The sequence below is a fragment of the Pectinophora gossypiella genome, chromosome 16 (genome assembly GCF_024362695.1).
Source record: "Pectinophora gossypiella chromosome 16, ilPecGoss1.1, whole genome shotgun sequence".
NCBI classification, from domain to species: Eukaryota; Metazoa; Arthropoda; class Insecta; order Lepidoptera; family Gelechiidae; genus Pectinophora; species Pectinophora gossypiella.
Window position 1 is genome coordinate 4,990,483 of NC_065419.1, and position 26,021 is coordinate 5,016,503.

The window sequence follows — 26,021 nt, forward strand, 5'->3', positions numbered from 1 at the left end:
CATAAATACCATGTGAGCATACATATTAATACTGCAATGAATGAAGCGATGTCATCGCTTTATGGTACAACTTCAAAGCGCTGTTATTAAATGATTAATTATTTGCATCTTTTGAGCCCACAACAACTATTATTCATTTTACGTTTTATTGATTTAAAAGCAACACAGAGTTCTCCCGTCGGGAAGCTCGCTCAAATTGTGCTCATCCGGTATTGGAATTTAGTTTCCACGTAAACGAGCTAACTTCCATTTGAATTACTGCTCATGAAAGTGTTATTGTACGGTTATAAATGTTCGGGACAACGATACAATAAAACGTAAAATATGAACACAACCTTGTAAAGTAGGTAATGTTCAGTTGTTCATTAGAACTGGGAACCAAGAAAGGGACAACAATATTAGTCTCGAAGATGATCAATATCAGATTGTTTACGGCTCCATTCTTATAGGCTATAAATGGTGGTAGGTCGGGATTGATGTAACAAAAAATAAGTCCCCTTTTTATGAAGGCTTTGTTACGGATCCTAATCCTAACAAAAACAAAGGGTAATTTCTTCAGAACTTTCCAGACGAATTTACCTCGTACCAAGGTTTTCTGTCATAGAAAACGTGATAAGATTTCCAATTACAATTTGACGACGAGGATATTTTGCTGAACGAGTATTGATGAAAGTAAAATTAAAAAGATAACTGAGCACGCATTTTCAAGTAGAAAAACAAGTCAAAATAAGACAATTAAATATCTATATTTAGATACAATACATACATACAGGTCTCCCCTATGTGATTTGTAATCCTTCAATTAGTTTCCACATCTAGAATTGATGGTAAGTGCTAAGATCGACTTGCTATTACATCGGGTGGTAAAAGTTTTCTGACCGAAATTATCGCGATGGACAAACAGATCTACGATTGGTTCCGACAACGTGATATTAGGGGAAACGTTATGGGTTATTTCGTTTTCCGATAATAACGTTAATCAAAGTACATTTCCTTTGTGTTTCTTTTGTTTTGGGCGGTGCGAGGTGTATGAAACGACACGATTCTTTGTTCCCTTACGAGAGTTGTGTAAAAGATATAGATAGTTGTGTGTTGAGGTTTTGTTTTTTGTACTTACGTAGTTTTATTTCATTCATTTAATATGAAATTATTAAGTTTTTTATCATTTAACGAAACTTTCAGTACGGAAATAATCCTTAGGTTGGTACTAATGTAATACAATTTAATAACTTCATATTCATTTTGCCATTTATCTTTCAAATTTTGACTAAAAGAAGTATTATTTTATATTTAAACAGGAACAATTGTTTAAATATATTTTCTGTCGTGAATTTATTGGGATTTAATACCGTCCATGTGTAGTCCATAAACTGCTGATATTCGGAAGTTATTGGTTCATAAAAATTGTGACAGCCATTCAGCCGCGTTTGAATAGCCAGTCCAAAAAGCTTGCGGTATTTCAATTAATCCAAAAGCTTTCATTAATGCTGCATCGTGATTGAACATTTGGTTTTGTTTTATGGTTTATCCTCCAATCATTGAATGAGTTGTATGTATTATTAAAATTTTGTATAACGTTTTTTCATAATTTGCTTTTTTAGATAAATACTTGGGTATTTTTGTATCATTAACAGTCTCGTGCTAGTCCATAACAGCCGTAATAAGTCTAAGACACTCGTTATGTGAAAGGTGAAGCACGATAGGATCTTTGTATATTTTTTCCTTCAGACTGGGAGTTCAAAGATTTGTCATGGCTTATCCATTTAATTAGCAAGAAGTGTTTTAAACACATGTGTGTTTCTGGGTAGTTAATTAATATAAAACGTAAGCAGGGGGGTTAAAATGGCCACACCGAAATAATTCATCTATGAAAGCAATATTGCTATTTGACATTTGCATTGCGCACTTACTTTTATATGCGCAAATGTCAAAGTGCAATATTGCTTTCATAGATGAACTGTTTCGATGTGGCCATTTTACCCCCCCCCCCCACCGTTTTGCAAAAACTGTAAAAACCGGACCTGTCAAATCTTCAGGTTAGGTAAGCGGATCCTGTGAAAATGGTATATCGCTAGGGTGTTGTAATATCATTATATAACCTTGGTTCTTACAAAAGCTCTACAAACCACAGCGAATTTCTTTTTAAAAATATTAACTATGAAACATTCATTCGCGATATTAAAGGTCAGAAGGGAGAAGACCTATTGATTTTTCATTTCCCAACCTGACTCTTTGTTTACAATTTGTAAGCAGAAACGTTTTGACCTATTAGAATTCTGCCACGTCATAGCGCTGAGCGGAACAGTATTCAGAAAGAATGAGGGCTGGCTTCGTCGGCATTTTCAATATAGAGTCAAGAATTTAACATTTTAGAGAGCAGGCTTTCACCTCTCGAGATGAGATCCCTCCTCAAATGAAGATGGGAGTTTTTTTTCGTCTTACTAAAAACATTGATGACACTAACAGTTTTGAATCATCTTCTAAAGGGTTGGAAAATTTGAATAGTTAAGTTGTTTAAAATGGTGTTAGTTGACTATAGACTACTGGGTTTTACCTATAGCAGATTTCAATACGAGGAACTTATTAAAATATATGACAGTAACCGTCATTACCTCTGCAACCAAAGGCACCATGCACTCGACGGGTGTCGCGCACACGATGACGAACGCTTTCGGACACTCGTGCGCAATAGCGTCTGCATACCGCTTCACAATCGGCGCCTGAGTCGCAAACCTCTTGTCCAGAGGCATATTCACATTTGCATAGTCGCTTTCCAACATTAATACTATGTCCGTATTCTGTGGGGTAATGGAGAAAGATTAAAGGGTAAGGAATGACATGTAGAAGAATGTAAGTTAATTGGAGACAAAAAATAAACATTTTTAGTTTGATATGATTCGGTTTTTCATTCAGGCATTGTAGAAAAGATCGATCATTATCATTAAGTACAATAATGTTTTATGAAAACCAGCTCTGCAAAAAATAATTTCATACGTTAGCCGCGTTACGCTAACGTAAATCAATTTTCCATTTCACAGTCTATTTATTACCATCGAACATCCATTAAAGTGTCATACTGCGAAATCGTTAATACGTAACAAGCACTGAAAGCAACGATGGGCTCGGTGACAAACGATACGCATTTGCCGAGTCATCTATATAAAGGACCATAAACGATAAATCAATTTACTGATTAGCTAAACACTATCGCAAAAAGACGCAATAAAACCGGCAATCTTGATTTATCCGAGCCCCATGTGGCGCGTGAGGAAGCGAATACGAGACGATCCATTTGAGGGGAATAAGACGTCGCCTCTAGACAGATTGGCGCCGCTCTCTCACATCATCAATTCCACGCTCTTGAATTCCAAACGTGCTATAAACGTGCCTAAGCTACTCTATAAATCGCCCATTGAGTGTTAGACTATAAGCCTTGTATATTTTTGCGGCGCTAGAACGAGTGTGTTGTATTGATTGGCAAGCCACCTGAGGTCGACGCCACCCACTTGCAAATACCATGCATGGTCGAAGAAACGGAACAAAAAATCAAAGCGTCAATTGAGTCGCGCCATTGTACTTTAGATTGCCTGCGTTTGTGTTCCCTTTTTTTTAATAAACACCCTTTTTAAAATGAGAATGTTTGTGGATTGAGGATAAGTTTAAGAGTCTGTACCAGCTCGTTCCATTCGTTACGTAATGCAGCTCCAATCGGCTTCATTTTTCAAAAAGAACGATACACAGACTTGAAAAATGCAAAGTTTTTATCCCCGGTTCGTTGGTCAAAAGATAATAGGTTGCCAACTGCTTACTTATACCTTGGGTAATTCCTGAGTTTGGCATTAAGATAAAGGCAAAGTGCAGCCTGGATTCGTAGATATGCTAATGTTGAATATTCCACGAGTAGTTTCCTAATTTTTGAGTTACTCGTAGGCACATTTATATGAGTTCTGGATGCTTAAAATTACATACTTACGTACGGTAAATACATGCCTATAACTACATAAGTTCTTACAATGGTTTAGATGTTTACTTCATAACAGGCTGACAAGTTTAATATTACTACTAAAATACTAATTACTAATATTATGAGACTGTCTATTGGTCTTCAAGACAAATAAAATGAAGAATACAAATGTTGCGCACCTGTAAACACAGTTCCAAGTCATAGCAGTGGCAACTGAATGCTTGGACCAGACAGTTGGTGTCGATGTGCTGAAGATCTTGAACCACCTTGTACATGTCGCGGTTACATGGAGAATTTGTCGTGTCTGTTGCTTCGTACAGACGCAACCTAGAATATTATAGAGACAGAAGGATGGGTAAATGATGATTAAGATCATGTTATGTCTGCAAAGATTTAGACAAAAAAACCGATTTGATTTTATTAGATATGTAGATCATTTAGACGTAGTGTTTGTATGATAAAAGTGTTATGTTACAGATATTTGATAACTTCTTGAACATATTAATTTTGTGGTCATAAAATGGGGTTATTTGATAGACTCTTTGTTGAATATATTTTTGTCCAAATATTTATCAGCACCTACTTGTAGAAAAAACTTAATTATTCATACAAGACTAAGTAACTCGTAAAATAGCAATAAACCTACGACTACTATTAATTATTAGTTCCGATTTTTAATTTATTTATGTATAAGTGGGGATGTGGAAGTCAACCATACATTCATAAAACACACAAGAAGATAAACCTATTAAGAGAAATAGAGTTGGACAGATTTGACGATTTTCAATATCTCCGTTTTCCAACAATAAAAGGCTGTGATAAACAGCGACGGTAGTCACGGACGATCGTAAAATCTTTACTCCTTTATTACATTTCGGTTGAATGGTCCATATAATAGCATGTCTAAGGCCTCTGAAAGTTTGATGTGTTCCAGTGAAATGCTTATAGCCGCGTGACGGGAATGTCGAGTGAGGATTTTCAGTAAACATAGTTGATGAATAGACACAGGAGCTGAGATTAGTATTCTATTGGCTTTCTTTGTAAGTACGTATTGTTGAATTTCTTTTGTTAGTGATTACCACCGTAGTCCACAGTGTCTTTTTATTATCTACTTATAATTTTTGTGTTTTTGTGGTAGCTGTTATTCATATATTTTATTAAGTATCCTAATGTCGCCTCCAAATTATACGCGTTGCTGCAGCGCGTCTTATTTGCGGGTGCACTAACAGTTTCTTTTTTTAACGAAGTGTACCATATTGTTACCATAAACATGTATTTACATTGAAAAATGTAATAATTGAAAAAATGCAATGACGTTTCAACAAACATCGTTTGTAGTTGCTTAACACTGTCAATAAATCAATAGTACTTAATTACATTATCAATCCGCCGTCAATGTAAAGTGATAAAAGTCACGCGATTCAGTGAATGGAGATGGCAATAAAACAGTAGTTGTGTGGTGGACCCGGTCGCTCCCCAGGGGCGCTCCAAATCATGGGCCGTGACCGTTCCCATCAACTTTATGTCCCTGCTCAACGTTTTGCTAGTTCCAATTTATTTAACTTGATAAGTAGAATTTTGCTGCGTATAATTGTGATATTATGTGGCTTGTTTTTTCTTCTTGGCTATAGTGTTTCTATTGCTGATTTCGAACGATTGCCTATTTGTCATTTCATTGAAGATGTTAATACGAAGAATTTAAGTGTTATTGCAAGCTTATGTTTTACCAAGTATGTGTTGTGTTGTCTCTTTTGTTATTTGTCGGTCAAATATGATTTTATGTTCTTTATTCGACATTGACAATTCAATATAAGTATTTTAGATGTTAAAAAGATATTACAGATCCTAAGTATAACTTTACTAACTGCAGACAAAAAAGGCATTAAGGCATTTAAAAATAAAAGAATTAGGGGTGAATAAAATCTTCCAGAGAAAGTTATTTAGTCAGACAAGTTAAGCTGCACGACAGATGCAGGTTATCAGAAAAATGAAACCTTGTAAGCTGCTAGCTTGTTGCTAAGGGACAAATTACTAGGTCGTGTACTATTTAACACAGACAGGTCAACGAACATAGCTCATGAAGCTTGGACTTGGAGCACGAAAAGGTTAATTAAATTCTTAAGCTGACCTCGTAAATATTAATACAGAATACAGAAAATGTTACACACAGTACGTTACGTTTACGTGCGATATAATAGAACGTATAGAACTTACTGTTCGTAAAGCACTGTATTCGTGAGCTTCAAATACTCCATTACCCTACTGTGCTATATTATACAGTAGCCTAATAGTTACTGTCTAATAAATAAATAAAGCAAGTCATTCGTTACATGACTTTGGGATCAACCCTAACAGAACAAGGACAAGCATCGTCCGTACAACGAATAAACCAGGCAACTACTGCGGGCTTGACACTAAACGAAACTAACGCGAGCCCCGACCGCGGCAAACGACTTTGTAACGTAGGCGACCCCTGAAGGCATAACACGACTAAAGGCCAAGCCTAGGGCGAGAAATGCCCCTCTAATACCTGCAACACTTGCTATGATATTACGAATTTGAGACGCAGATTTGAGATGACTAAATAAATGGATGTCGTAGCTCGGACGGTCCCTAAAGGGCAGAGTACACGGGCTGTGACGTCACGCTAGCTCCTGACCGTCCGCGACGGGAAACGATCTGCACATAAATATTTACGAATTTAAACGTCAACAAAATCCCGATATCGTTTATGGTTTTGACGCAGACGAATAAAACTGTTTTAATCACATTTCTACCTTGATATGCTTCGTTTATGACTTTTGAGCATTCAATTCCTAAATGTGTTTGACCAAACATCATTTAAATATAGAAACGATTTGGACGAATGATTTCACCACAATGCGTAGTTTAGCTGAGTTTTGGCTATAATACCTACTTTGATAAAATTGATTATTGACAATGATAAATCATGCTTAGAATAGTATATCTATTGATCATGCATGCAGATGTAATGCTCCGATCTCCGACACTTTCAACTCGTTAGGTATAAGATAATATTGGTGAAGCACAAAGAAGAGTGTCATAATCCTAATACCATCGGTACTTATATAATATGTTACTATAATGGCTTACAACAGATTATTTACACCAACTGAGCGCCTTTGTTTCCTATAGACCTCTTACTGTCGTACAATAGACTTAACTTACTTAAGTATATATTTTGTGTTTATCATAAAGACTGCGGATTTAAATTTTAGGTTGTAGGTGTATTATCCAAGTATGATGAAAGTTTTTGAGGAGTTATTTGACTGTTTTTTATAATATCTAGACCTTGTATCCTAAAAACTAAAATGACAAATTTTGCTCTAGCCAAAATATTTATGGGGCGTTTGTTACTAATCGTGACGCATTGCACCAGTGTATGCAATACGTGTTTGTATCAGAGAAGGAGAATGGTGTTTGATACGTTTGAGCATGAAAAATATACTTGGGCAAGAGGCGTAGACTTAGATGATACTTTCTGGACAAAGAACATAAGAAAAACAGGCTTGACCTTTCAATTTCGGCTCGACTTACGCCATAATACGGAGGCGTACTTGAGAAAACATCTTGCTCATCATAGACTATACAGACAAATGCAGTAACACTTACTTCTTTATACAGGGACACTGTTTCAGCAGCAATGCGACGTACTGGCCAACTGCGGTGTCGGCTCCAAGTATAGATACCTGCACCCCTGGTCGAGGGTCCGGCACTGCAAGCACCTCCTTCGAAGGTGCAGGCAATGCCTTGCGTTTAGGTTCCTTTTCTTTTTTATCCTTTGCGCAAATTTGCTTCTTGGGTTGCAGAAACCTAAATGGTGCTGCGACAAAACGATCAAGTTGTAATGATATATTTTTCCTGGCTTAAAATTGCTGGGCAAAAGTCTTTCCCTGCTTTTTTTTTCAAAACATCCAAATTATCTCTCCAATCCTTTTTAGGTTGGTTCCTACCTCTGCGCCCAAGAGCACTCTGGGCTATTCATTCGGTGACTGATTTCGTCCTCCTATCTGGATATATTCTGTAAATATGAGCTTTCTAACCCTTTTGCCCACGTCAGTTATACATATTTCAGAGCACAAGATAGTAAAATGTTTATAATCATAAAAATGATACTAACTTCCAAAGTTAGCGCCACCCTCAACGAAGCGCATTTTAAATTTGTACAGTAGTCCCTTCTTCTTCTTCTTCCTCCTCACTTCACACGGAAGAGGGCATTCCGGATCCCCTGGATCGGGTATGTCCACGAGAGCTCTCCTGCAGCCATCACACGCATCTGTCCGGTGCTTGCCTTTGCCTTTCCCTTTCGCATACTGCCTCACCACAAGTCCATTATTAGTTATACTATTATACTGCGGAATACGCGCCAAATTTGTCAATAAACATCTAGTTTTAGGCAGTGCACTGAGAAATGACATTGTAAATTTTAAATTGTGAAAATACCAAATAATTTAAATATTTTGTTGCCCCTTTGCTGTATTATTTTACTTAACGATTTTGACGTCTAAATAATAATGGTGGGATAATGGCATGGATTACTCTTTTTACGCCGTAAAAGTTAGATTTATTTCGGCCAGTCACTTTTTCAAGGAAAAGTTTTACTGTAAATAGTATGTCCTTCACAGTATTGGAACAAAATGTTTGCATTATATCTGGATGGATGTTTTATCATGAATCAGTAGAATCCACTTGAGCGTTAAATTATTATGACGGACTCGTTGGCTGAAAAGGTGACCATGGAAGTCCTTTTGATGTCCAGTGATATTTATTTACCCTTAAGTACATCACAATTACATCCACTGATGAAGATAACTTAAACAAAAACAATGTCTCATAGCTTGAGGAAATAAAGACACGGTGACATCAATCTGGACCATAGTACAACATAGGCTGATGCATAATATTTTTAGAACTAAGTGAACACTAGCATAGTATTGAAAGGGAAAGCTCGAGGTGAGGGCTGGGCAAAGGCAATGTTCTGCCTTGACACTGCTTTATTTATAGTCTACTCTCATCTGATATTGGCCTATTTCCTGCAATAGCTTCTATGAATATCCACGTTGACTGTTTCTTTCCGTTCTATCACAATAACAATAAAGTTTATTGTATCTGTTTTATTAATATCATTGTTTCAGTCAAAGAATAGATAAGGTCGTCGATGGTTTAAGTGGTCTATTTTTAAAACCTAGGTACCTACTTTAGTAATAAACCCTTTTGATGTTTTGCTGTCATAAAGAAACCTCTTCAGATTTACCAGTAAAAGTTCAAAGGTCAAACAAAAAGCCGTCTACGAAATTTTTTGCTGACCTTTTCAGAAGTAGTCAGCACAGTTTTGAGTAGGTAACGAAACGACCAATTACAGGGAATTCTGTTGGATCGGATCTAGAAATCTGGTGAGTGAATTTACTGCACTTTCTTCAAACTACCCTGAACGTAATATAACAACTACTCTACAAGGAAATAAACTGACATGTAAAGTCGTTTGAAAATTTTACGAGCAAGTTGTTTTATCCTGTTCATAGTTTTCAAGAATTTAGTGCCTTGTTTTTTGCCTTTGGGATCAAGTCTGCGTTTGAAACATGTTTCTTTACGAGCAAGACTAGAGTTACTTATAAGTTTTATTGTAAGTTTACTGGGAATGATATTGTGCTGTAAGTTGTATTGTGACTACAATAGATACTTATGTACAATAGATACAAAAACCCGTAGGATCAATTATGAACTATTTTATCACTGCGACTCTCAATGAAATATCCTAGCAACTTATTGCGTAAAAAGGATATAATTTCGCGAAATCGTTAAAATATGTAGGCACCACTTTTTTACAGCACGTAATTTTCATTGTAGCAAAAATTGTGAGCATAAACCCCAAAATAATTATCAGGCGATTTCCTGCGGCGAACATCGTGACGGATCGCCGTTCAGACCTCAATAGGTTACTGAAATATGTAGACTTGTACAGGAGTTGGTAGAACCACAAGTCGGCATAGTGACTTTTTTCCACACTAGGGTTGATTGATTCATTCAAATATAATCCTCCATAAGACGACGCCTTGATCCGACGTTTGCGCCCAACTGCACACCCTGAGAGCAATTTTCTTAAATTTTAAACCCAGCGAAATCCCTCATTGTTCCCGTTTGTCCGGTCAAGTTCAGACAAGCCTACAATAACTCACATAAAAAAAAAAACACTAGTTGGACGACAACTTGCAGCAGTTGCAGATATTGACTTGCCCAGGATGAAAACTACCCAACCAAACGAAATCTATGTTTCTCTACTCCCAATTCAGCAGAGGAGCTAAAGTAGTATATTCGTCACGCAATTTCCTGCGTTGGACGTCCTGACGGATCGCCGTGCAGGCCCCAATAGGTCACTAACTCCTATTACTTTTTCCAAGGTGAATTAGGAACACCTACACCTTTTAGCCTTAATGATAACGGTGCTATTGGATAAGGTAAGATAATATTAAATTCTGGATTATTCGGAAAGATGGTGATATCTAAAAAGCTAAAAGGACGTGATGCAATTTTTTAGGCTGCGATAGAAAACGTGTGGTTTCTAACTTTTAAATTTATGGTATTAAATATATAATTAGTTGTGTAAGTATTGTCCTATCTATTGAAACTGGTATTACCATCATTGTCTACTTATATTTATGTATTGAAGTACGATATACATACATTTGAAACTACATACGTACACTTATTACGTAATACTTATAGTATAATCACTTGTAAAGTTGTAAGAAAGTTCTTTAAACATAGCAAATATTGTATCTTTATAAACTAGGAACTCGGTGGCGCAGCGGTAAACGCGCTCGGTCTGCGATTGTTGAAGTTAAGCAACTTTCGCAAAGGCCGGTCATAGGATGGGTGACCACAAAAAAAAGTTTTCATCTCGAGCTCCTCCGTGCTTCGGAAGGCACGTTAAGCCGTTGGTCCCGGCTGCATTAGCAGTCGTTAATCAATCCGCACTGGGCCCGCGTGATGGTTTATGGCCCGATCTCCCTATCCATCCATAGGGAAGGCCCGTGCCCCAGCAGTGGGGACGTTAATGGGCTGATGATGATGACGTATCTTTATAAACTATCAGTCATCCTAAATAGTAAAACCCGGAAAGTAGATTTACGAAAAAGACTTATAAGTGGTGGAGTTGGAAGAAGGCCTAGCCAGTCGCGGTACGTCGCGATCAAATCCAGGATGTTTTAATGGAAGGCCAGGTCAAGAATACTCTAAAACGGCTTTGATGAGAGTAGAAGAAGAGAAACTGGTTTGTGAGGATCGTAGTAAGAGGAGTTTTGTGTTTTCTGCCTACTCCAGCGGGAAATAGGCGTGATCTTATGTATGTATGTGTATGTACCAGTCATCCTTTTATGAACGTAGAACACAAACGTACAGTAACCGCATCGACCCATACGACAGCTATTATATTATGTCTGTTTGTCTACATGAAATTTCCAGTGAAGCCTGACTCATGGGGAACTTCGTAGCATGTTCATCGCATGTTGGCATACGCCCCTGCTTTCAGCCCACGCAGACCCCTACTTATAGATTCCGTATCACTGACAATTCTTTGCTTGCTTCGTCTACTGTATTGGTTTCTGCAAGAATTTGGATATGTTATTATGTAGCAAAGGATTGGTAACATATTTTTGTATCAATTTATGATATGTGACGTTATTTTTGTTACCTCAGTGCATTTAAAATCTGCACAGGTCAGGAAAATTTTACACTCGTATTTAAGCGCTGAGTTATAACCATTATATACAGCTGTAGGTATATATCCAGTGCCAGAAATAAGCCTCCTCGCCTTGACACCATTCGTCCTTCCAACAGCTTTATTTAATTTAATGTGGACTGTACATATTTGCAAACATGCTATGTTTGTATTTGCATGTTCTGCTTTAGCTTTTCATGTAGATATTTTTAATCATTCATGTATCTTGTGATATTCTTTCCAATGATGTCCCTACTCTCTGTACTCACTTTAAGTTTCAAACTGTCATTCACTAACAATTCATCCTAACCATCTCATCGTACACGGATATATTACGGTATATTATTCCACTTAAAACTTGTTGTTCGGTACAAAAGCGTGTTGAGTGGAGTCAAAAGTTGCAAAAGTGTAACTAGTTGAGTTGCACATGTTCTCAGTTGCAATTTAATTAAGCTTGGGAACTATTGCAACGTTACTTATGTTACGATTTTAATCACGTTTTAGTTCGTGTGTTTTAGGTTTCGTAGTGACAAAGATGTACTTAACAATATTATATTTCATACGAATTATAAGTAGGTATCATATCGTTGGTAATATTTCAGTTTTAGGACTTTTAGGTTAGGCTGGTTGGTTAAATGGTGTTGCTAAGACGCTATGGGTAAAATGCAAATTGGGCTCTGGAGTAACAACGCATCATACTAAAGTAGCGCAATATGCAGAGCGACAAAAACCAATACAATGACAGAACAAAATGCCTTAGCTTAGGAATTTAATCCCTAAGAAAATATTATCAATATTTATCAGAGTGAACGTAAGAATAAGGTACAAAACTAACATTGTAGGTAAATATTGACCTTTTCTCATAGCTCACGGTACGCGGCAAAGAAAATGTTTCCAACAAGATTGATGATTTTCGCTAACACACACCCTCGACCTTCTACCATCGCCTTCACGTATCGCTTAATAACTCTAATTTCACGTTTTATGTAAGTAGGTTGTTTCATAGCTTACGTTATTTAGGCCGAAAACAGAAATATCGCCGCCTGATAGTGAAAACCCAGTAAGCGCCTTTTTGAACAATCACATTCTGATGTGATTTTCTTCAACAAAATTTGCTATTATATATTTCTTGCTTTCAATGACTTTCATTCCTGGTAAAAACTCCACACAGACCTCAACAACCAAATTTTGTCCTGGATTAAAACTTGCTCGTCTATTGTGAGGTTTTGTCAACAAAATTCACATCCGAATGTGTTTTTTTTAAAGGTGCTTTCTTAAAGGTGGTTTCTCTATAAGGCGACGATTTACCTATGTGAGTATTCTTTTCAATTTTCTCATTCATTCATGCATTAAAAAAAACACATTCATTTTATAATGGCAAGTGTAAAGTACTTGAAACTTTATTACCTCTGCGGAGTGTTCAAGCAACAGGCAAACTCAGAAAGTTTGTGAAAAGTTTTTAACCACATCTACACGTGTTTTATTTCACCTCAGTCTCAGATAAAGGACGAAAGATCTGTATCCTAAAGCTGATTGCTTGTTGTATATATTTTCATTATAAAACAAACATTTTTTAAATCGAACTCGACTCCTTTACGTAACTTTCGGACACCTTTACGAGACTGACTGAAGAGAGATTGTAAAATAATCGAGTGTTCATGTTGCGCTACATCCAATACACTTGTAAAGGCAACTGTCGATAGGTTGCAAACAAAATTTCAGCGCAGGTCGGCACGAGGCAGTTGATCTGATAGCGGCATTTCAATTTTCAGTTAATAACCCTCGGCCATGAGCGTTTGTGGCTCGATAACAGATGTAAGAGCACACTTGGGTTGCCTTCGTTCATTTAGTAAGTATTGAGGCACGGTGTAGAGGTGATTTTTTACCATTTATAATTAAGTACTCCTTGTGGTAAATGAAATGGTTAGCCTTTATTAATATTTAATACGTAATCCCATTGTAGAATTACATAATTAATGTAGGTAGTAGATAGTAAGCAGCTTGTCCAATGTTATATATAAGAATTGCTTTTTCTTCCAGAACAGAGGAATTAAAATTGCCACATCGAAGCAATTCATCTAAGAAGCAATATTGCTATTTGACATTTATGTGCACTGCGCAGTTACTTTTATATGCGCAAATATCAAATTACAATATTGTTTTTTTATGAATTGCTTCGATGTGGCCATTTTAATCACCCAGATACGACCCAGGTAGAACAGTAAGGAAGTAATTATTCATTAACAATAAAAACTACGGTGCTGGTACCTAGACTCGTTGTTTAAACTGAAAACAATGTCAAACGTTTTCATTAATTTACACTAAAATTGTGGAAAGCACACTCGCGAACAACGTCGCCTCTCAACAATCGGAGTAATAACAGATTTCCAGATAGAGCCGCGTACTCTCGTCTATGAAAATAATTACATTTCTCTTGTTTATTAATGGCGGATTGCATCTGGTATTACGTAAACGAGGATTGTACATTCGTAGATTTGTTGTGGGATAAAGTTTAAAGTTTTCTTAGATAATTCGTTGTATTATTACATTTTCTAACTCTTATTATTCTTCTTCTACCGTGTGGGTTGTGAGGTGAATTGCCAACCTCATCAACCCTGATTTTCTAACTGAGCTCTTTTATAGGTAAGTAAGCATAATATGTCCTTCTTATTTTTTATCGACGCGTGTGTTTTTAGAAGATACGAGAGCCGTTGGCATAAGAAAACTCAATATAAGTACTTATAAACAATCTCGTTTGACATTTCAACTTTTCTTAAGGTCAGCGCACATTTACGGGTGAGCAGCGACCAACTTTAATTCAACATTGCTGATGTGAATATTGTACTAGTCAAGTTTAAAAGGTTAAAGTTGAGCTTCAATTATTTATTGAAGTAGTCGTTTCGCTGTCATTCCGTATGTGGAGTGCATTGTTTCGAACGAATAAACAGAGTAGCTGAAGTTGAAACGAGAACAGTACACGCGTACAGTGTACATTCATCTGTAAGAGAAAATAAGACAGAACTAAATAAGTTAGTACTCACGATCTTAGTGTTGAGGTGCATAAGCTCCCGCTCAGTGACGCGGCGTCGCGCGGTCTCCATTTGCTGCTGTCGGTACTGGTTGTACTTATACAGCAAATACATCCCGGGCAGAGCCAACACCACGAACGGCCGCATCAAGCTTGACGACGTCGGCGCACGCTGCGGCATCTTTTTATTAACATTATTTTTGTCCAACTTCAAACCAACTTTCGCAACTGACTGTACTCCGGCTGCAACCGGCTTAACGGTATTCCATCCATTTTTAAAAACATTCTTCACTGATTCTTTTTTCAAATTTTAAACGTCAACCATCTTTATTTTTACACTACCGTTTACAACACTATTTAAATATGGAAGAATTTGTATCAAAGTCGTCTAGAACTATATAAGTTTAGCACTCGGCAGCGTCTCTAGTTGCTACGGGGTTTCTACGTTAAAGAGGATTATTGCTTTTAATAATAGACCTATTTACATATTTTTAATTTTCAGTACTCTTTCATTGCTCACACCTGAAACAAAGAAAATATACATTTATTAAGTTCAAAATAATGAGAATTCGAAATGATCAATAGGTAAAGGATGCTGCGTACTCGTAGTATGTTTCGAGCACACTTATTGATTGCCATTACATTCACTTCCTGTAGCTAAAATATTCTATAAATACTTGAAATCTGGGCCTTATGTCCGATTTATTGAAAAAATATTCTCAAGGTAAGAAACATCTTTACAATTAGCAAAACAAACACAAATTGGATGTATAAGTCGATACAGTTGTGTTGAATTGTGCCCAAATTGAATTTTCTCCACAACTCGCAGCGTAGAAGACGATCGATGTGGCAAATTAGTTTTTAACCAAGTTGTCGACGTCAAGGCAATTTCGCGAGCCCAAAATAGAGCTAATAAGCGATGGTTGATTGATAGCTTCCTTTATAGGACCGTTATACGACTGTAATCGGTTCCCTTCCTCATTGCCTTCGCGTTATCATATTCGAGGGGAATAAAACGCTCGAGTTCAGGTTTATTTGTAGCTAGTAACTTGACGATTTGTGTAGTTGGCAGCGTAGCGACTGTGTCAAAGGAAAGGTTTGATTTTGGGGTTTGGTACCCACCTAACAACTATAGTTAATATGTGGCAGTATGTCTTAAACTATCGTAATCGTTGTCTTGGTTTATAAAAAAAGGCTTTGTTGCTCATACATAGGTCACAGAACTGTTTCAATCCTCTTCGTCAAATCATCGTCTTACTCTATCTATTTTTTCTTCGACAAGGATACATACATACAAGGATAGATACATATGCCTATTTCCCACCGGGGTAAGCAGTGATTATGGAATTCCATTTGCTTTATTTCTCAGGAGGATGACATGATGTGACTGTTTGAAATTTTATGATGATACTTTATAGTCAAATGCCTAAAGTCAGAATTTGTCAATGCAAAGTTCCGTGAAGTCCCCAGTAGCTCCATCAAACACCAACAAGGAGTAATTTGTTTCCAGAATCCCACGGGAATCCGATGTGATTGCGTAATTTACGTTACAATGGGTCATTTGCCGACCATCTGAAATGCACGTTCACACTGGCCCCGATTTCTGCAGACATCTGTTATTTTCTTATCCGCCGAAAAGGAAAGGGACGGATGATTGACAACTGTTAATTTTAAATTAATGAGTGCATGAATGAATAACGCGGATGAATAAAACAGGCATCTCGCTGATATCCAATAAACTCACACGGTAATCCACCTAACAAACCCTTTTGTTTGTTTGTTAGGTAGAACCCACACGATAGAAGAAGAAGAATCTTAGGACTTCGTATCAACAGTGGCTGCAAGTTGCCTTCGATTAATTGTGGCTCTGCCCACCCTGTTGGGGATTACGGGCGTGATTTTCTATATTCATAATATATATGAATACTATGCACCCCATTTAAAATACTCCGTCTTTCAACAAAGGCAGGAAAACAATAATCCGATGTCAAAGCACGAAATGGGGTATAATGTTGCGGTTGTCGATCGAACGCGAACTACGTCGCAAAGTAACAGATAGCATCGAGACCGTGCTGGGCACAGGGTTATACGGGATCAAACCTCGAACGAGTTCCCGATCTCCTTGTGACGTACACATATCGATATATTGTACTATACTTATAACCACGCTTTTGGAATTACTTTACTATAATATACGATCCCGACGACCCGATTACTATAGAGGCGGCCAATCAGCTCGCGACACCAAACACTTCAGAACCCCGATACCGACCCCGCCGCCGTGGTCGACGATTTCTCTCAATGGGTGCTTATCGTTATCGACGCACTAGGGTCGATTAATTCTTTCAAATATTTTTCCTCTCAGACGACGCTCTGAGCCGAGGTTCGCGCCCAACTGGGCACCCTCAGGAATGTTGTCTTTAAACGTTGTACCGGGTGAGAGCCTTCAGCGCTTCCCATTTGTCCGGCCAAGTAGTTAATACCATCTGCGGCAAATTTAGAATAAGTCAAGTCAAAAAAAGTGTGTGCAATAAGGTATTTGTTATGTTATGTTATGTTAGTAGACTAGTACAATGAAGTGACTCGTTAGAGCCTGGCCATCTGATATGGTGTTTAAATTTCCACCATTTCCTTCGCTGGCATTCTGGCTGGTTTCCGTCGTCGTTATCTGCAGTCGAAATTACCTCAATGCAAAGTGAACGCAATACAGGGGAGTTGTAGGTAATAATGTGATCCTCAGAGCGACGATAGCGCGGAAATAGCGCGAGCAATGTGGGTGAGAAGTGCAGCGTTTGGCGTAAGATGGGCTACAAAGGTTTCCCGGAAGAGATTGCTTCTTAATAACAAAGCAATCTATTGTACTCTTTATTAAGTCTGTGTGTGCAATATTGTACTTTATTTATCCTTATGTAAACGGAAATTTCTTTAAGAAGGGGTTACTTTATAAGTTAAATGTAGGTATAGGTAGGAGGAGCAAGAGGTTGGGGGGGAGGGGGGGTGGAATCGCCAAAGACCACATAGAAGCAATTAATTTAAACGGCTATATTGTTATTTGACATTTGCGCATATAATGACAAGTGCGCAATGCCAACAAATGTCAAATAGCAATATTGCTTCAATGCGGCCTCTTAACCCCCCCACCCCACCCAGGTCCTCATTATAGATATGTATTGGACGACATTTACTGCTTGACCAGAAAAATAGCTAGCACACGTGTATTTATTTGATTTAATTTAGCAGGTACCTATTTATTAATTTAAATATCCATTTTAACCATGTCTTAGTGAGACTGATCCTGCAGTCAAATTGCTTATGCAATTTTGCAGGACATTACATTTATACCAATGTTATTTATGGCCTTAATAATAATAATAGTACGTATATTACAGGTAATATAATACTACAGGGGGAGCTCTGATCGTTCTCAGGTTGCCGGTCAATGGTATTAATGGAAAATCGGAACCATTGGAAGGGTAGGTTAGATAAAGTATGGATTTCAGAAACTGGAGAATTTTGAAACGTTTTAACCTAAAAGTAAGTAGTAGTAGCGTTAGGTCTGTTTACCAGATATAGGTATTTTAAGCAACGTTTTACATACTATTTACACAGCGTAAGTACCTACTACATATTTCTTTATAATACAGGGTGAAACTGAGGGGGATTCAGCTCATGACTCTGAGTTAATATCAAGTAGAATTTTCCGTCGCAAAATTCACGATTTTTTTTGTTTTGTTCTTTTTTTTTAATTATATACAGTTCTATTCTTTCGCGACAGAAAATTTCACTTGATATCAACTCAGAATCATGAGCTGCATTCCTCAAAGTATTCGGTACGGTGTCACTGACATTCTGTATATACCAGAGCTCCCAACCATAATAGAGCTAAACGCTTTCTTAACGTAAAACACACAAAATTAACAACATCCAAACTTACTGCTTGTTACTGTAATTTGATTACAATCGTTCGTTCCACATATTCACGTGTTTCCCCCTGCCAAAGATAATCAAGTTTGTCGGTTAATTTCTGATAAAGTCTCACGGCAAGTTGGATTATAAGCTGGGTCCACATATTATGTGTTACGGTGTCGTATCTTTGTCGTCGTATGCAGACCGTGGATCATAAGCGTATCCACGCTAGAGATCATTGATGTACTGATGACGCGTACTGAGAGGGATGATTCAGCTCATAATTCTGAGCTAATATCTCATCATCACCAGCCCATTAACGTCCCCACTGCTGGGGCACGGGCCTTCCCTATGGATGGATAGGGAGATCGGGCCTTAAACCACCACGCGGGCCCAGTGCGGATTGGTTAACGACTGCTAATGCAGCCGGGACCAACGGCTTATCGTGCCTTCCGAAGCACGGAGGAGCTCGAGACGAAAACTTTTTTTTGTGGTCACCCATCCTATGACCGGCCTTTGCCAAAGTTGCTTAACTTCAACAATCGCAGAGCGAGCGCGTTTACCGCTGCGCAACCGAGCTCCTCAATATCTAATAAGCTAATATCTAGTGCGACGGAAAATTGCACTTGATTTTAACTCAGAATCACGAGCTGAATCATCCCCCTCTGTAATCGGTAAGGTGTCACTAACACCCTGTGTATCTTACTATAACTGTCATGAATAATATTGATACGAGTCAGCGGTCTTCTTTCGCGTGGGTTAAATGATTACATACCTTCCGGTGCACGGAAACATCTTATTATCGATCAATTTGGGGACAAAAAAATTAAAGACATGTCTATATATATAATAGAATGGAATTCAGAACCTTCGTGTCGTGAGCTGCTACGCCGTCACGCAAGAATATCATAATCAGATAGGGATTTTTTTTGACGTGCCTTATTGTAGATTTACCTCACTTGGCCGGACAAACAGGGCTGTCCGGTACCGAAAAAATAAAATAACAGGTCCGAGGCCTGAGGGTCCCCAGTTAGGCGCGAACCTCGGCTCAGGCAGTCGTCTGAGAGTGTTGGTAAATTTACACATAATGTGAACACAGCTTTACAAGTTGTGTGCCTCGACAGAGACCGCCTCGAAAACCGCCTCGCGAGGCCGAGGCCGAGACGACGCAAAATGCCACTCGCTCAATTGCCTCGCGGTAACGTGGTTAGACCCCATTGCTTTCCAGACTCAAGTGTTAAACAGGTGCTCAGTCTAGGTTATGAAACTAAAATTGCTGTTTGTATAGCTTACAAGTGATTCAGTAGAACGGCGGCCTCCGACCGACGTCCAGTGGTTGAGCGTTGTGCTCACGATCCGGAAGTCCCGAGTTCGAATCCCGGTGAGGACATATCAAAAATCACATTGTGATCCCTAGTTTGGTAAGGACATTACAGGCTGATCTCCTGATTGTCCAAAAGTAAGATACTCCATTCTTTGGAAGGCACGTTAAGCCTGATGTAAGTAAGTAGTCGTTACATGAGCTTTGTTAGGGGCCTTTGGCGGCTCAATAATAACCCTGACACCAGGGTTGATAAGGTTGGTAATTCACCTCACAACCCACACGATAGAAGAGAAGTAGAACAGGTACGTTATTTCATTGAAACCTAGTTTTGTAAAGGTATAAGAGGGATAAGCAAATAATATTATTGTTTTATTTTTTGAATAGACACATAGGTGGAGAGAACAATAGAACTGGGACAATGGCCAAACTGTGGCGTGTTACCAGAAACTGATAAATCTAGGTAATTTTATACCTGTCCTGTTTGCCAAAAGGCCATTGACGTCTATGACACTAGACGGTAGGTCAGTTTCAATTCAAAATTAGAACACGTGGAATATATAATCATGAGAATGGTTTTGTAATCGATCATCGATTGTTTGATTGCTACTCGGTCTATCAACTTTTTTTTCTGGTCCTATTATGATTGGCAAACTGGATTTTTTTTGATGTCTTGTTGCTTTGCTCACGACGCCGCTAAGTACTTAGTTAATGTATATACGTAAGTGTTCACATGAGGATTATTTTTAACGGCATTTTAAAATGCCAGTGTTCACACTATCACCACACCCCCGACACTTCATACAAACAACCTCTTTTTACACAGACACCACATATTGACGTTATCGTACACGCACATCTGTGTGTGTGAGGTCTGACGCCATACGATTGAAAACTAAAACTAAACTATGTCCGAGGGGGGTGAGGTAAACCTAGCTTAGCCGCTGGTGGTGGGGAGCGGAGAGTTGCCGTGCTATACGGAGTATTATTCCTTATTCTATACTATCACAGTGACCCGTCTTTTAAAAACAAGAATCGTTATTTTTTTTAAGAATCCGGGATGATTTAGTCGGGTATTTCATCCAAGCCAAAACTTTAAATTACAATCCAAGTGTGAATATCCTATTCAGATTTTTTGACGAATCGCGAAAATACTTGATTCTGTATGAAATGTGAACATGCTTCCGTCATAACCATACCTACCTACCTGTTGTTTATTTTAACGAAGGCTAATGACGGGCTCCGTGTGAATGTTAACATGCGCTCACGACTATATCAATGTAGGCAGAAGTATCGTAAGATGAACTAAGTACCTACACCGAGCTTTCTATTAGACCAACGTGATCGGCGGTGAGCCGTATCGCCGTCTATAATGGTCGAGCTGTCTTAGTGAAAACTGCACTAATCTTATCGTGTGTCTGGTGTCAGGATTATTACTGAGCCGCCAAAGGCCCCTGACATGACTCATGTAATGACTACATACTTCTACTTACATCAGTAAGTAGTAACCGGGACCAACGGCTTAACGTGCCTTCCGAAGCACGGATCATCTTACTTTCGGACAATCAGGTGATCAGCCTGTAATATTCTATCCAAACTAGGGACCACAAAGTAATTTTAATGAAATGAAATGAAATGAAATGAAATGAAATGAAATGAAATGAAATGAAATGAAATGAAATGAAATGAAATGAAATGAAATGAAATGAAATGAAATGAAATGAAATGAAATGAAATGAAATGAAATGAAATGAAATGAAATGAAATGAAATGAAATGAAATGAAATGAAATGAAATGAAATGAAATGAAATGAAATGAAATGAAATGAAATGAAATGAAATGAAATGAAATGAAATGAAATGAAATGAAATGAAATGAATGAAATGAAATGAAATGAAATGAAATGAAATGAAATGAAATGAAATGAAATGAAATGAAATGAAATGAAATGAAATGAAATGAAATGAAATGAAATGAAATGAAATGAAATGAAATGAAATGAATGAAATGAAATGAAATGAAATGAAATGAAATGAAATGAAATGACATGAAATGAAATGAAATGAAATGAAATGAAATGAAAATGAAATGAAATGAAAAGAAATGAAATGAAATTTATTGCAGTAAATGTGGTAATACATAGTGATGGAAGTAAATGTTATGGTTCAGCACATTCAGTCATATTCTGACATACAATAGGTAATTATCGGGATTCGAAACCGAGGCGTCCGGATCGTAAGCTCAACGAAGGCCGTAATTCATTGGTGCGAGTCTGGTACCGCGGTTCAAACCGGCACTCCCGGTTCGGGAAGCAAGCCAGTGTACTATTTGCTTTAGTCACAGAACCAAGAATAGTAAAGTTATTTTGAACTAAGTACGTAAACCTACAGTCTTTCAAATAGAGAATGAAATCTCTCTATGATCATGCTGTCAAAAGAACCTCTGGCGTCAAAGGGGTAATCACACTAATCACCTAAAAGCTCTATTTGCGTACTTATACCTATTCCCATTCTCTTTGAGAGTGGATTTGAATACGAAGCTAATGCTAATAAACCCAGTTGCATGAAACAGGTCATAGCAGTGTGATTCTGTAAACAAATACCTACCTATGGATAAGAAGACTTAAAATATACTAGTAAAGTTACGTTATGGTAGGAATTAAGAGAAATAGGTAAGTTCTTAGAGTTCCGTAATGGTTCTTGTATTTTTGCGTATATAATAGAAGGGAAACTGAGCCCCATTTGATCAGCTGACTAAAAGAACCGCATCCCTGCTACATCGCGTGAGAACCAGGATTTTATCTCCCGAATTTTGTCCCAGAGACAGTACTTTTGTTATTTATTTATTATCTAAGGTATTCAATACATATTGTCATTAAAGGTACATGTCTATTGCGACATATGTAAACAACATACTTATTTCTGTAATATACTTAGAATGCTGTGTACCATATACATAAAAACAATCTCTTTTCTTTATAAATAACAGTCTGCAAATCATTAAGATAACTAAAAACATAACTAACTATTAATAACTTAGAACACACTTGGAACGCAATCCATGTCTCACATACCTAATTTGTATTTATTGTTTTCTGATATAGTTTATAATATTTCTACTAACACATACTTACGGGTGTAAAAAAACAAGTTCGAAATAAAAATATTTGAATTTGAATTTAAACTTGGAACTATAAAACTACGTTCACTTGTCCCAAGTTGCAAATCCGTCATGCATAAACTCAGTTGCTGGTTTCTCAGCAACTTTTAATATTCTTCCTTTGAGGGCATTGTTTCAATTCTTTTGTTTCCCATCTCCTTTGTACTGACGCATCACTGTGTTCTTCTAGAGTGAAGATTATTCTTGGTGTTATAATAGAAAGGGCAGCCCGTAATGCAGCCATTGTCATCGGATAAAATAATGGCGTACTCTTAATAATTAGTGCTTTTATATTATTATTTTCTTAGAAAAAGCTAGTATACTTAAATAGGTATTATACATATATACATCGTGAAGGAGGGAATGGCGTACTTATATAAGGTGGTGGTGGGTGGTGATAGACTGGACACGTAGAATCAATATTGCATACACATTGGTCGAAACAAGAACATCTTGTAGTCTTTAGTTAGTCTTGTAGATTTTGAGCTGATATTAGGGGGATGATTCAGACCACGATGGATGGAAACGGAACGGAAAATTATTGTGTTATAAACCGCATAGATCCCAAATTTAAAATAAAAAAATAGGTAGGCATAAAATCATATCGATAAAACTAAATAGCTCCTTTACCCATTATTTTAGCCTTTACCATCCATTTAAGCATGTCTACTACATAAGATTCCAAGTGTTAACTATCACAGTTTAGACAGGGGTCCCAGAAGAGTTTACTTTCGAGTCAAGTGTCCGAGTGGCGATGACGTCACGTCCGCATCCGCCGCCGCAGCGCGCCAAACGCCACAACTACCGTCCGCCATAACTACAACAACTGTCCACTACAAATTATGGCATTGTGCTCCGCTCCTCTTTATGTGCCGTCCAGTTGACAAGCTATTATTGCCCGCTATTTTAGTTTATTTGCTGAAACGGTGTAAAGGCTTAGGCACACTAAACGCAGTAGCAGCGCAGGTGCGACGCGGTGAAAAAAACTGTATGAAGAGCGTTACATCATAATTACTACATCATCATCACTAATTAAAGAACCATGCTCTTTTGTCGGTGTAGCATTCTCCATGCTACTTTTTAAGTGAAAAATAGGGCAGTAGTTTCTCTATTGCCTTCCGCCTCGTAGTAGGTACTCTGTCTGGTGCAAGTGGGATGGCGCCCAGAGTAGTTTATTTCAAAGTCGTAATAAGACTTCTGTCCTCCGCCTCTGAATAGTACTGACTGTTACTGCTGCCCTGTGTCAAGTGTCAGGGTGTCAGGTTCCAGGTTACTGTCCCTGTGCCCCCTCCGTCCTGCATCGTAGGTCTGGGTCCCTATCCGAACTCAACCACCATCTCACTCCGGCCTACTGAAGTAAGAAGCTCCCACCCCCCGCGGCAAGGACGCGCCGAACAGGAATTGCCCCAGTGGAGGGCAGAGAAGATGACTCTGTTCTCCCTTATGGCCGGGTAAATACCTCATGCCTAACCAAAAAGGATCGCTACCGAATCAGACAGACAGAAATTGATGAAACATATGACACCTGTCCTGCCTCGGTCGGGGTTAAAAAGCATTACCAGAGCAAGCGCGGCGCGGAAAAGACCAATATTACAGAAACACAATATTGTGAGAGTATATTGCACGGAAATTAAATATGCAACTGAATGCGAATGTAACGCGGACCCGCGTAGATATTGCCCCTCGCTTACCCTTGACCTGGGGGGTTAAAGTGGCCACATCGAAGCAATTCATCTAAGAAAGGAATATTTCAATTTGATATTTGCGCATATAAAAGTAAGTGCGCAATGCAAACAAATGTCAAATAGCAATATTGCTTTCTAGATGAATTGCTTCGATGTGGCCATTTTAACCCCCCTGTTGTTGCTTCTGGTGTGCCGAAGCCTTAACAGCCCAACAACGGTCGCTGCGTCGCGTCGTAATGAAAGGCTGTTTGCACGTTGGATTTTTAGCTTTTAATTGTGCTTTGTACGGATTTATCCTAGTGTTTTTTCGGGGAAAATACCTATTATGACTTATTCTGGTTCAAATTTATGAGACGGCAATATCATGTCGTATTTCAGAGTAACTACTATAATATTAAGTACGCTTTTATAAGAATGGCGATTATTTTTCATAGAAGTTATTTTTCGAAAATGGAAACACAACCGTGAAGGAAATAAATAAAAAATAGATAAGCCCTTCGTATAATAGAAAAATTAAAAATGGAGATGTCCTTAGAAAAGGTTCAGTGCGATCTATTCTAAACTGGCGTGCGTGTAAGAAACAATAATAATTGATGTACGAGTATGTGAAGGAAGCAAGAGAAGTGTGTCAGGATCGACGCAAATGGAATTCCATATTCTCTGCTTACCCTGGTGGGAGATAAGTGTGAGTTTATGTATGTGTCTGTATGTATAATAGAAATGTAGCTAGCGTTCTATGGCTTTGGCCGTATGATTGATTAGTCGGCTTTAGAAAGCCGGCTAGTTGATATTGTTGTAAATATTTTTAAATCATGTTCACTGAGCTTTTATTTCAAGTAAGTATCGTCTGCATTTTGAAGCTAAACTATTGAATGCTAATAATAGAGATATACGTATAAAATATTCAGTATTCAGAAGATCTCTAGCTTATTATGTATAGCTGTAAAATATATTCCCATAACTTATAAAGTTTTCAAACATTTTATAAACGACAAATGGAGGCTACATTTCTGGCACCTAAGGCCAACTGGATATAGGTATGCGAAATATAAATATATTGTGTCAAGGATGAACTTGCCTACTGAATACCTTAAGTCGCTTTAACTTGTATTCAGAGGAGTAACGACAAAGCGCAGTCGAGTGCAATGAGGGTGTTAGACATTTTTCTGACACCTAACGTCGCATCGCATGCATCTGGCAACTATTAATAAATTAAATT

The 26,021-nt window shown here is 37.9% G+C and overlaps 1 protein-coding gene across 1 annotated transcript in view; it reads right to left on the reverse strand.

Annotated features, from left to right (window-relative positions):
• LOC126373645 (uncharacterized) overlaps positions 1 to 26,021 on the reverse strand; it is a 65,348-nt gene that overhangs the window by 32,618 nt on the left and 6,709 nt on the right. Inside the window, exon 2 of the mRNA XM_050019862.1 lies at positions 14,744 to 15,252. Coding sequence (XP_049875819.1) covers positions 14,744 to 14,911 — 168 coding nt within the window. The 5' untranslated portion in view covers positions 14,912 to 15,252. The remainder of the gene's footprint in view (positions 1 to 14,743; positions 15,253 to 26,021) is intronic.